General features: G+C 40.5%; 1 protein-coding gene across 4 annotated transcripts in view; it reads right to left on the reverse strand.

The window, feature by feature from the left end:
• LOC106937930 (perforin-1-like) overlaps positions 1-13,681 on the reverse strand; it is a 21,986-nt gene that overhangs the window by 4,035 nt on the left and 4,270 nt on the right. For 2 of the 4 annotated variants that reach the window (XM_015019687.1, XM_015019690.1), the window contains exons 2-7: positions 12,379-12,458; positions 10,092-10,137; positions 9,813-9,958; positions 9,601-9,739; positions 9,434-9,514; positions 660-1,156 (exon numbers count right to left, since the gene is read on the reverse strand). In XM_015019687.1, the coding sequence (XP_014875173.1) occupies positions 660-1,156; positions 9,434-9,514; positions 9,601-9,739; positions 9,813-9,958; positions 10,092-10,137; positions 12,379-12,458 (989 nt within the window). Of the gene's footprint in view, positions 1-659; positions 1,157-5,092; positions 5,174-5,261; positions 5,401-9,433; positions 9,515-9,600; positions 9,740-9,812; positions 9,959-10,091; positions 10,138-12,378; positions 12,459-13,681 lie in introns of all 4 variants that reach the window. The other 2 variants (XM_015019689.1, XM_015019686.1) reach the window with 2 other exon arrangements.

Consider the following 13,681-nt stretch of genomic DNA (forward strand, 5'->3'; position numbering starts at 1 on the left):
CAGGTGCTGACCCAGTATCCCAAAACATAAAGAGTCTGCAGCCTGGCTTGGATCTAGAAATGGAGTTGATTGTACATTCCCCAAGTTCGGAATATGCAGTTTATCTGCATTACATATCATTTTATACTTTGATTTGTCTTATTTGATTTATTTATTTCAGACAGGTTTTTAAAAACAAAAAATAAGCAATCAGTAGGACAGAGAAAAGAATTGGGAAAAAAGTTTTTACTTTGACATTGAAGGTTCATTTCGTATATTTGTTTTTTAGAAAGCCAAGTTTTTATGCTGATGATTTATTTGTAAAAGCAATAAGAGAGGATCAGCACTTCCTGTCTCAACAACAAGTTAAGCAGAGCAGTGAGTGTGGGAGCCGCATGTCCACAGACACCCAGGTTGGTTCTGAGAACCGAAACAAGAACGAGTCGGGCCTAAAGGGAGGTGCTCTTTTCTTGTTATTGTGGCTGCTGGTTTACTGACCTTGCCAAAAAGAAACCAAGCATTCCACCACGGATTATTGGATTCGATGACTTGGGTCTTGCGTTGTATGGAACCATAGTAGATCTTGGCATAGCTGTGAACAAAAGAGGAGCCATATAAAAGGTGTGCTCATCAGGTTCCATAAGGTCTTTGTTTTTTTTTTTACCTTTGCTTCAACCCACCCATCAGTTTTTCCAATGACATCTCCATATAGATTCCAGCCTTGAACAATGCTCACTGCTAGAGTTCCCCTTGAGGCGTGCAGAGGGCAACAGTTAGAGGACAAATCAGGAGTAGATCCCTCACAGTGTGGCTCTTCGGGTGATTTCTTCAAAGCATTGTCCTTCAAATACTGCTCAATAGCAGCTTTCACTGCTGCCTTTAGGAGCTCATTCGGCATGAGATGATAGAGAGATCGAAGGGAGTACGAAACAACATCTGGATGTTCTTTCAGGCTCTTTAGCCAGTTCATGTAGCCCATGGAATCATTTTGGAAAATTGAAAACTCCCCCAACCAACCATTTCCTCCTGACACCTCTGTGAAGTGCTGGTGGAGACCAGAGCTGAAGTTAGTGGCAACATCCTGGTTTTTTAGGACACTAATGCAAGAATTCGGGACACTAGAGAGTTTCGTCTTCCCCAAGCCAACAGCAACACCCATAGATAAACAGGTGTGGGTCTGGGTGAAAGAACAGAAAAAAGATTTTTCAAAAAGCTGCTTTACACCAGATATTAGCATAAAGACCCAGACACAAGCAGAGAAGAATATGTTCATGTAGAAATTCTTGGAAATTAAAATGGACAAAAACAAAAAACAAAAAAAAAATCACATCTAGAAATACTTAAAGTAGGTTATTGGAAGTGATGAACTTCGTATTTATGAAGCTTCATGTATTTAGTAATAACAGTGGTAATGAAAGTAGTTTTAAATTCTTGCTGGTACTATGACGAAAATCATCTGTGCCTCATTGTGCAAATCAAAACAAATAAAAACATTAATGTTTTACTGTACTGTTGCATACCTGTATGGATAACACAGAAACTAGAAACACTTCACAATGGGAAAAATATATATATTCTGCAGTAATTAGTTACATTTACATCTATTGATGTATTTACAATTTGTCTAAATTGTCCTTTAAATTGTTTACAAAACCTGAACTTTACTTTTACTTGAATTTGTTTTGATTAAATTTACTCACTTACATTTGAAGTCATATCCATTAATGAGTAAAAATGTTGGAAAATAATGTCCCAATAAAAATACACATATTTTGTGTTGTTTTTTCATTTATAAATGTGCTCATTTACATTACAGCGTGACAAAAACACGTTTTCATTTTGTTTGTGATGAGCTGGACTTTTTTTCTCATAAAGTAACTAAGTTAACATTTTAATGAGGTACTAAGTGCAAATGTGTATCAATAACAACAACTGTAGTTTTACTTGAGTAGCCTCGAATATTAATGTCAATGTCAAAATTATTTATAGCACTTTACAACAGGTATAAAACTGCACCAAATGCTGTACAAAAACAACACAAATGACAAAACAGAACACAAAACTATACGTCAATTAAATGCCAAAGAGTAAAAATGAGTTTTAAGAAGCGATTTAAAATGATTCAGGCTGTGGGCAGATCTAATCTGGAAAGGTAAGTTATTCCATAAAACAGGAGCAGCAACAGAAAAAGCTCGATCTCCTTTCCTCTTAAGTCGAGTTCGAGGAACTGTAAGTAATAACTGATTATTTGATCGTAAAGTTCTGGACACAGACTGGAAATTTAAAAGGTCCCAAAGATAAGGGGGGGCTAACCCATTTAAAACTTTAAAAGTTAACAAAAGAATCTTAAAATCTATTCGATAAAAGACAGGCAGCCAGTGTAAAGATGCCAGAGTTGGCCTTATATGGTCATGCTTCCTGGATCCTGTGAGAAGCCGTGCTGCTGTTTGTAATTAATACATCATTACGTATAAAAACTGTTAAACAATTTTATATTGTAGCATGTGCAGTAACTTTTCATCTTCGGCATCACTGTTTTATTTTTTTTTAACAAATTAGTTATTGTTTTCTGCACTTTTATCAGGTCTTGATTTCGCTTGAATTAAATATTCAGTGACTGCTGTTTTCCCGGTTTTTATCCATCCATCCATTTTCTTCAGCTTATCCGGGGTCGGGTCGCGGGGGTAGCAGCTTAAGAAGGGAGCCCCAGACTTCCCTCTCCCCAGCCACTTCTTCCAGCTCCTCCGGGGTAATCCCAAGGCGTTCCCAGGCCAGCTGAGAGACGTAGTCCCTCCAGCATGTCCTGGGTCTTCCCCGTGCTCAGAACACCTCACCAGGGAGGCATCCAGGAGGGAGCCTTACCAGATGCCCGAGCCTCAACTGGCTCCACTTGACGTGGAGGAATAGCATCTCTACTCTGAGTCCCTCCTGGATGACCAAGCTTCTAACCCTACCTCTAAGGGATAGTCCAGACACCCTGGAGATAAAACCCATTTCGGCCGCTTGTATCCGTGATCTTGTTCTTTCGGTCATGACCCAAAGCTCATGACCATAGATGAGGGTGGGAACGTAGATCGACCGGTAAATCGAGAGCTTTGCTGTTTGACTCAGCTCTTTCTTCACCACGACGGACCGGTACAGCGCCCGCTTCACGGCAGACGCTGCGCCAATCCATCTGTCGATCTCCCGCTCCCTTCTTCCCTCATTCGTGAACAAGATCCCCAGATACTTAAACTCCCCCACTTGAGGCAGGACCACCCCCCTGACCTGGAGAAGGCACTCTACCCTTTTCCGGCTCAAGACCATGGCCTCGGATTTGGAGGCACTGAGCCTCATCCCGGCCGCTTCACACTCGGCTGCAAACCGCTCCAGCGAGAGCTGCAAATCACAATCTGATGAAGCCAAAAGGACCACATCATCCGCAAAAATCAGAGATGCGATCCTAAGGCCACTAAAACGGATCCCCTCAACACCTCGGACAAATTCTGTCCATGAAAGTAATGTAATGAACAGAATTGGTGACAAAGGGCAGCCTTGGCGGAGTCCAACTCTCACCGGAAATGAGCCCGACTTACTGCCGGCAACGCAGACCAGACTATGACACCAGTCATACAGGGACCTGACAGCCCGTATCAAAGGGCCAAGGTACCCCGTACTCTCGGAGAACCCCCGGCAGGGCTCCCTGAGGGACATGGTCGAACGCCTTCTCCAAGTCCACAAAACACATGTAGACCGGTTGGGTGAACTCCCAGAACCCTCCAGGACCCTGCTGAGGGTGTAGAGCTGGTCCAGTCTTCCATGACCAGGACGAAAACCACACAGCTCTTCCTGAATCCGAGGTTCGACTATCCGACAACCCCTCCACTCCAGGATCCCTGAATAGACCTTACCAGGGAGGCTTAACCCTACAACACAACCCTACAACATCCAGAGCCTTAAGGAACTCCGGGCGGATCTCCTCCATCCCCAGGGCCCTGCCACCGAGGATCTTCTCAACCACCTCGGTGACCTCGTTCCCAGAGAATGGGGAGCCTGACTCAGAGTTCCCAAGCTCAGCTTCCTCAATGGAAGGCATGTTGGTGGGATTGAGGAGGTCTTCCAAGTACTCTGCCCACTGGCCCACAGCGTCCCGAGTTGAGATCAGCAGCACACAATCCCCACTATAAACAGTGTTGGTGCTGTACTGCTTCCCCCTCCTGAGACGCCGGATGGTGGACCAGAATCGCCTCGAAGCCGTGTGGAAGTCTTTCTCCATGGCCTCTCCAAACTCCTCCCACGCCCGAGTTTTTGCCTCAGCAACCACCCAAGCCTACATGCTGCTTCGCCTGCCGGTACGCATCAGCTGCTTCTGGAGTCCCACAGTGTCAAAAAGGCCTGATAGGACTCCTTCTTTAGCCTGACAGCATCCCTCACCGAAGGTGTCCACCAACGGGTGGCCTCACCCGTCTCCAGGAGGGGCACTCCTGGAGACCCCCTCTAAGGACTCCAAGAGTCCCAGTTTTTATTTTTATTTTATTTTAAAATGATAAGCGATTTATTGTTTGCCCTGTCCCAGTGAAAGCGACATTTTTGATGTCTCTGTGGACCGCCTGTGTAAATGTCCCAGTCCAATAATCAAATGCACCAATAAGATCAGCAAGCGCCTTGATTTATAACACGCGTACTATGCACAATCGTTTAATACGAGTGAAATTTCCGGGTCATAAATTACTAAGCAGCTGTTTCAGATCTGTGCCTTGCTGTTTTAATTGAACAAAATAACACAAAACACAACTATATAATCACCGTTTGCTTTTAATTGGGACATTTTGTAATTAGCAGATAGACATTATAGCGGAGAAAGGTCTGAAGGCTGCTGAGAAACCTAAGAGCGCCGGGAGGGGAGAGAGAGAGAGATGGCTGGAGGGGAACAGGCTCCATTACACAGCATGAACAGTTCAGAAACAATAAGAAATGAGAGAAAAAAGCAATCTATAAACAGATGAACTCACGTTTCAAACTGCCTGTTGATAGCTATTTGGACTCAAAATTTACCAGTACGTAGTACCAAACCGTACCGGCTTACTTTCAACCCTTGGCGTTATCACACGTTTTGTTTTGTGCATTTTGTTACCTCATTTGAGTTTAACCCATTCATGGAGGACAAACAGCTTCGTGAAGATATCAGTCGTCTCAGTCGCCCTCCAAGATTAACCTAAAACAGGTATAAAGTTCTTTAAAATGATTTTCTGCAGAAAAATGCCTGTAACTAATTCACAATGTGTGTGTGTGAAAGTTCTCACCATTGTGAAGTAGTGTGTGCCATAGATGTCTATCAGCTTTCTATACTCATTCTTAGTGGAGGAGTTGTAGTGAGGTGGAAGGATGTCTAACCGTTTTTTGAATTTTAAGGTTAAGGAAGGTGTGTTTGATAACATAAAACTAGACACCAAGACAAAATGAGACAATTATTTCAATAACCATGACCTGTCTGAACGCAATAAAAAAAAGTCGAATTTCCATCCTACCCATAATGGCCACACGTGACACTGTGTGTGCTGAAAATGTATCGATCCTCTTTGGTCCTTTGTGAAGCGAACTTGTAGGCTTTGGAGCGGGTTCCTCCCACATCTAACTTGCCAGACTCTGGACCTTTTGGAAAATCCAAGCCAACCTGATGAAATACAGACAACACATGTAGTTTATAGGGTGTTAAATAAGAAGCCATATTTTTGTTATCACTATTCTAATCACTTACTTCAGTTCTAACTAAATGCAAACTAAAATGATAATAAAATTCTTGGAAGAGCACATATGAACTGAAATGAAATGTTGAAAGAAAGAAAATCAACCAGCATGGTTTTTATCACGTTTGTGTTATTAAAACTCAGGTCTGCATTGAAAATAATCTGAAATGTTCAGCTTTGAGATGTTTCTTACCGACCAATCATTGGTATCTAGGGGTGCGCAAGCCTCATACCGAGAGCTGTTGGGACAGGAGGAAGTAATTATTATTAAACATCTACACAGTTCATTTTTCATTAGGTAATAAAGCGTTCTAGCTCATTGAAATTGTTGATTTAACTATTGTTATTTTAATACCTAAACCTTATTGGGCAGGTATTTATAAACTACGGCTTCCATATGTGGCTCGGTTTTCAATTTAAAAGTTCTTTTTAAAATAACAACCTCTGAGTATTTATAAACACACTTTTCATTAAACCTGTACTTCTGTATTATGAAACATTTTTATTGGTTTGCTGTGTTATTCCAATTTTCAATGTTAGGTTTGCATTACTTGTAAGTTCAAAATCCTCATAATTAACAGAAATAAATGCTTTAAAAATGAATATGTGTGTAATTATTCTATATAATGTTTCATTTAGTGATAAAACTGCTGAAACAAATGGACTTTCCAATAATATTCTAATTTANTTGATTAAATTTACTCACTTACATTTGAAGTCATATCCATTAATGAGTAAAAATGTTGGAAAATAATGTCCCAATAAAAATACACATAATTTGTGTTGTTTTTTCATTTATAAATGTGCTCATTTACATTACAGCGTGACAAAAACACGTTTTCATTTTGTTTGTGATGAGCTGGACTTTTTGTCTCATAAAGTAACTAAGTTAACATTTTAATGAGGTACTAAGTGCAAATGTGTATCATTAACAACAACTGTAGTTTTACTTGAGTAGCCTAGAATATTAATACATTATTACGTATAAAAACTGTTAAACACTTTTATATTGTAGCATGTGCAGTAACTTCATCTTCAGTCATACTGTTTTATTTTTTTGACAAATTAGTTATTGTTTTCTGCACTTTTATCAGGTCTTGATTTCGCTTGAATTAAATATTCAGTGACTGCTGTTTTCCCGGTTTTTATCCATCCATCCATTTTCTTCAGCTTATCCGGGGTCGGGTCGCGGGGGTAGCAGCTTAAGAAGGGAGCCCCAGACTTCCCTCTCCCCAGCCACTTCTTCCAGCTCCTCCGGGGTAATCCCAAGGCGTTCCCAGGGGGTAAACATACGGTCGCTCATACGGATAGAGCGAGCGTTTGTTTTCTACGCTCATTCACCCTTACGTACCTTCCTTTGGGGGTGTGAGGGAAGGGGCGCCGATTTATGTTTTCGCATCCACCTGAATAATATGTAGTTGCGCCCCTGCTTCTAACCCTACCTCTAAGGGAGAGTCCAGACACCCTGGAGAGAAAACCCATTTCGGCGTCTTGTATCCGTGAGATCTCGTTCTTTTGGTCATGACTGAAAGCTGACCATAGATGAGGGTGGGAAGGTAGATCGACCGGTACATCGAGAGCTTCGCTTTTTGACTCAGCTCTCTCTTCACCACGACGGACCGGTACAGCGCCCGCTTCACGGCAGACGCTGCGCCAATCCATCTGTCGATCTCCCGCTCCCTTCTTCCCTCATTCGTGAACAAGATCCCCAGATACTTAAACTCCTCCACTTGAGGCAGGACGAACCCCCTTACCCGGAGAAGGCACTCTACCCTTTTCCGGCTCAAGACCATGGCCTCGGATTTGGAGGCACTGATCCCCATCCCAGCCGCTTCACACTCGGCCGCGAACCGCTCCAGTGAGAGCTGCAGATCATGTTCCGATGAAGCCAAAAGGACCACATCATCCGCGAAAAAGAAGAGATGCGATCCTAAGGCCACCAAAACGGATCCCTTCAACACCTCGGCTGCGCCTAGAAATTCTGTCCATGAAAGTAATGAACAGAATCGGTGACAAAGGGCAGCCTTGGCGGAGTCCCACTCTCACCGGAAACGAGCCCGACTTACTGCTGGCAATGCGGACCAGACTCTGACACCAGTCATACAGGGACCTGACAGCCCGTATCAAAGGGCCCGGTACCCCATACTCCCAGAAAACCCCCCACAAGGCCCCCCTGGGGACACGGTCGAACGCCTTCTCCAAGTCCACAAAACACATGTAGACCGGTTGGGTGAACTCTCAGAACCCTCCAGGACCCTGCTGAGGGTGTAGAGCTGGTCCAGTCTTCCATGACCAGGACGAAAACCACACAGCTCTTCCTGAATCCGAGGTTCGACTATCCGACAAACCCTCCACTCCAGGATCCCTGAATAGACCTTACCAGGGAGGCTTAAGAGTGTGACCCCCCTATAATTGGAGCACACCCTCTGGTCCCCCTTTTTGAACAGGGGGACCACCACCCCAGTCTGCCAATCCAGGGGAACTGCCCCTGATGTCCATGCGATATTGCAGAGTCGCGTGAGCCAACACAACCCTACAACATCCAGAGCCTTAAGGAACTCCGGGCGGATCTCATCCACCCCCGGGGCCCTGCCACCGAGGAGCTTTTTGACCACCTCGGCGACCTCGTCCCCAGAGATTGGAGAGCCCAACCCAGAGTCCCCAGGCTCAGCTTCCTCAGCAGAAGGCATGTTGGTGGGATTGAGGAGGTCTTCGAAGTATTCCGCCCACCTGCCCACAACGTCCCCAGTTGGGGTCAGCAGCACACCATCCCCACTATAAACAGTGTTGGTGCTGCACTACTTCCCCCTCCTGAGACGCCGGATGGTGGACCAGAATCGCCTCGAAGCCGTGTGGAAGTCTTTCTCCATGGCCTCTCCAAACTCCTCCCACGCCCGAGTTTTTGCCTCAGCAACCACCCAAGCCTACATGCTGCTTCGCCTGCCGGTACGCATCAGCTGCTTCTGGAGTCCCACAGTGTCAAAAAGGCCTGATAGGACTCCTTCTTTAGCCTGACAGCATCCCTCACCGAAGGTGTCCACCAACGGGTGGCCTCACCCGTCTCCAGGAGGGGCACTCCTGGAGACCCCCTCTAAGGACTCCAAGAGTCCCAGTTTTTATTTTTATTTTATTTTAAAATGATAAGCGATTTATTGTTTGCCCTGTCCCAGTGAAAGCGACATTTTTGATGTCTCTGTGGACCGCCTGTGTAAATGTCCCAGTCCAATAATCAAATGCACCAATAAGATCAGCAAGCGCCTTGATTTATAACACGCGTACTATGCACAATCGTTTAATACGAGTGAAATTTCCGGGTCATAAATTACTAAGCAGCTGTTTCAGATCTGTGCCTTGCTGTTTTAATTAAGCAAAATAACACAACACACAACAATATAATCACCGTTTGCTTTTAATTGGGACATTTTGTAATTAGCAGACAGACATTATAGCGGAGAAAGGTCTGAAGGCTGCTGAGAAACCTAAGAGCGCCGGGAGGGGAGAGAGAGAGAGATGGCTGGAGGGGAACAGGCTCCATTACACAGCATGAACAGTTCAGAAACAATAAGAAATGAGAGAAAAAAGCAATCTATAAACAGATGAACTCACGTTTCAAACTGCCTGTTGATAGCTATTTGGACTCAAAATTTACCAGTACGTAGTACCAAACCGTACCGGCTTACTTTCAACCCTTGGCGTTATCACATGTTTTGTTTTGTGCATTTTGTTACCTCACTTGAGGTTAACCCATTCATGGAGGACAAACAGCTTCGTAAAGATATCAGTCGTCTCAGTCGCCCTCCAAGATTAACCTAAAACAGGTATAAAGTTCTTTAAAATGATTTTCTGCAGAAAAATGTCTAACTAATTCACAATGTGTGTGTGTGAAAGTTCTCACCATTGTGAAGTAGTGTGTGCCATAGATGTCTATCAGCTTTCTATACTCATTCTTAGTGGAGGAGTTGTAGTGAGGTGGAAGGATGTCTAACTGCTTTTTGAATTTAAAGCTTAAGGAAGGTGTGTTTGATAATATGAAACTAGACACCAAAACAAAATTAGACAATTATGTCAATAACCATGTCTGAACCCAATAAAAAATCTCCATCCTACCCATAATGGCTGCAGGCGACACTGTGTGTGCTGAAAATGTATCGATCCTCTTTGGTCCTTTGTGAAGCGAACTTGTAGGCTTTGGAGCGGGTTCCTCCCACATCTAACTTGCCAGACTCTGGACCTTTTGGAAAATCCAAGCCAACCTGATGAAATACAGACAACACATGTAGTTTATAGGGTGTTAAATAAGAAGCCATATTTTTGTTATCACTATGCCACTCACTTACTTCAGTTCTAACTGAATTTGAAAATATTCTGAAATGTTCAGTTTCTTACCGACCAATCATTGGTATCTTGGGATGTGTAAGACTCAACCAGAGAGCTGTTGGCACATTTTAAAGGAAGTAATTATTATTAAACATCTACACAGTTCATTTTTCATTAGGTAATAAAGCGTTCTAGCTTAGTGAAATTGTGGATTTAACTATTGTTATTTTAATACCTAAGCCTTATTGTGCAGGTATTCATAAACTACAGTTATATTCAATAAATTAGAAAATGCTTCCATATTTGGCTCGGTTTTCAGATTAAAAGTACTTTTAAAATAACAACCTCTGAGCTGGTGTTAAACACACTTTTCATTAAACCTGTACTTCTGTATTATGAAATATTTTTATTGGTTTGCTGTGTTATTCCAATTTTCAATGTTAGGTTTGCATTACTTGTAAGTTGTAAGTTCAAAATCCTCATAATTAACAGAAATAAATGCTTTAAAAATGAATATGTGTGTAATTATTCTATATAATGTTTCATTTAGTGATAAAACTGCTGAAACAAATGAACTTTTCAATAATATTCTAATTTAGTGAATGGGTATTTATTTGCCTATTGTTTCCCTTGGTAATTTTAATCAAAATTTCTATTTTGTTCATAATTTTCCTAATTACTTATTTATAGTTATTCACAGTCAAAGTGATTCTCATTGTTGCAGGATGGTCCTTGATCGCATGTCCCTTTCTGTGTGTGAATATATATATATATATGTGTGTGTGTTTTAGGACTTCTCACCTTGTAAGTCCCCATAAGAAGTGCTGTCTTTGACTAAGTTTAAGACTAAGGAGTGACTTCAACTTAGGTTGGGTTTAGGGTCAGAGTCAGGTTTTTATATGCACAGACTAAAGATGTTAAGTTGTCCTGCTGCAACAGACAAAGTGAAATGGACATGATGTGTGAACTATGCAACGAACCCCTCTCTCCAAACACAGAAATGGAGCAGTGGTTCTTAAGATCCAAGGTATTTAAAATTTGCCACAGTTTCAACAGGTTGGCTATCAAGAGAAACTGGAGCCACTTTAAGATCTTGTTTAGATCATTTAATTAGCTCTACATTCTTAAGAGAATGAAAAATTAATGATAAATAATAAAGACTTTGCCGTATTCTGATTTAGTAATGTAATTATATTAGTTGTCTTACCATTAACCTTGAACTGTGAGTTTCAACTTAATACTGGAATTTAAACCAAATGATCATTTCACAATATGCAAGAAAAAAACGGTCTTCACCTAATTAAAGAACACATATTTCTGTATTATTTCACTCACCTTATCAAATTAAAGTAACCACGTATTTTTACACTAGAATAATTAAAACTCTTCTTTCAACTTGATTAGAACAAAAGTTATGATTTGCTAATGAGTTTAATAAAGATCACAATAAATTCTGCTCAAAAACTTTTAGCAGAGAATAACTTTTTTAAATGAACATTTGGCAAAATAATACATCAGAGTCAGATCAATGTAACACACGTCCATCTCAGGATACAAAAATATGCCTCTAAGCATTCTGGGAAATAGTTCCCATTCCTGTGTTTTATTTTCTTCTAGTGTTTTTAGTGCTAATATATAAACTGTAGTTTATTCAACTCTTTAGGTTTGACAAAATTAATAAAATGCTAACAGACTTACTGCTGTAAGTTTATCTTTCACAAACACACATTTAGGTTAAAAATCTATAACTAAATTTATATAGTTTTAGATTTTTTTAAAAATTAAGAACTAGACCAGTTTTGAATGTAGAAGTTAGTAGACGCAACTAAATGTTGCCCAAATGTTTTACAGTATATTAGGCTGACCCGCTCTGCAGAACAGGGTCAGTGCTCTACAGGCAAAGAGAAGTAAATACACAACCTCAGACTCCCTCCATAGCTTTGATATCTTTAAGCTGACAGACGAGACGTGCTCCATGATTTGTCTCAAGTTTGGGATTTTGTCTTACAACTTAACTCTGCTTCAAACTTTACCAATTTTTTTTTGCTTTGGTCATCATGGTGATGTATGTAACCTTAACTGTGAACTTAACTGAGAATAAAGGTGAATTTTTTTATTTTTTTTTTAAATTATACATTATTTTAGGTGACCTTTGAAGTCAACTGGTTGTACTTGAATATATTAATAAGTATCAGAATATCAGTATAAATGCACACCACATTTTTCATATTTAGCTTCTACTTCAGAATTATCCACTGCGTTGGTCAATCAGCTGTGTAAACATACACAGCTGATTGGAACATGTAATTGTAACATGTAAAAAAAAAAAATCAGTAATTCTTAGTTTAATTATTACCTGAGAGAGGTGTGAAGTCTGCTGTGGATGTCAGGCCTGCATTGACTGACGTAACTCCAGTCCACAACAGAAGATGGAAGCTTAAAAGAAAAAAAATCACGTTATTGTTAATCCCTCAAGTCAGATGTGCAGCTGTTGATTTATGCATTTTTAATTACTTTTTGGAGTATATGGTTTTGAAGAGGGTTGCTGCAGAGTTTACAGGTTTTGCTGGTGCTCAGGTAAGTCTTCATATCAATCACATCAGCCTTTCTCTCCAGTGTGACTATATCAAAACCTTGCCCCACCAGGTTGCGTCCTGGTACAAAAGGAACAACATGACAGTCTCCTTGGGTCCCGATCCAACAGGACTGAACAGAGGAGTGAACAAGGAGGACGCTTTGGAGAAGAAGAGCTGAAGTTGAATCGGGGAGCATCGCTGTAGTCAGAAGCAAAAAGATAGAGAAAAAATGAATTAAACTGTTTTTTTACATAGTGCATGGCATTTTTCTTATTTGTATGACTTATTTATATAACATCATCTAAGAAAGTTAGCTAACACTTTATTTGAAGTGGTTTGCATAAGACTGACATGACACAACACCTGTTACCTGATATTAACCAATTAATTATCAAAATTCAGTAATATAATAAAACACAAAGATACATAACATTTTAAATTTTGATAATTAACAACTATTATGACATGTTTATGAAAGTTGATGATTCTTGTCCATCCATGTTGTGATTATTACATACCCATGCACTAAATACATTTAAATATGTATTGAAACAGTTACGCATTTAAATCATACATGCATTTCAACTTTTATGTACATTTTTTTATGTTGTGTATCTCTGTTAAGTTATTTTTTTTATTTTTGCATGTGTTAGTGCAAGCAAATATCACATTTTTGAGTGAGAGCGTATTTGTTCATGGGAGCAGCAGTTAATGATGGTGAAACATTAGTAAAAAGTTCTAGATAACACAAAAAGTTTAAGCCAGTAGATATTTGTGGAAAGAAAAACAAACATTGAAGCTCATTCATTAATCTGATTTAATTCCCATTTTCTCATTCAATATATTCCTTTTGTCTTATCAGTAGTTCGGTTACATGCCAGTAGAAATAAGTTATTCACAGAATAATTCAGCTGTAAAGTTGGGCTATTTAGTTAATAAATTTTCAGACTCGATTAGAAATAAGCATGTCGGTGATCATTCCTGTGTGTAAAGTTTCTTCATTCCCTCATTAGAATCTGAGCTTGGCTTCATTAATTAATAATAAATTATGGATTACAATTTGTAATTAATAAATAAGAAAAA

Source organism: Poecilia latipinna, unplaced genomic scaffold (assembly GCF_001443285.1).
Source record: "Poecilia latipinna isolate Pla-1442-1.1 unplaced genomic scaffold, P_latipinna-1.0 Scaffold2469, whole genome shotgun sequence".
Lineage (NCBI taxonomy): Eukaryota > Metazoa > Chordata > Actinopteri > Cyprinodontiformes > Poeciliidae > Poecilia > Poecilia latipinna.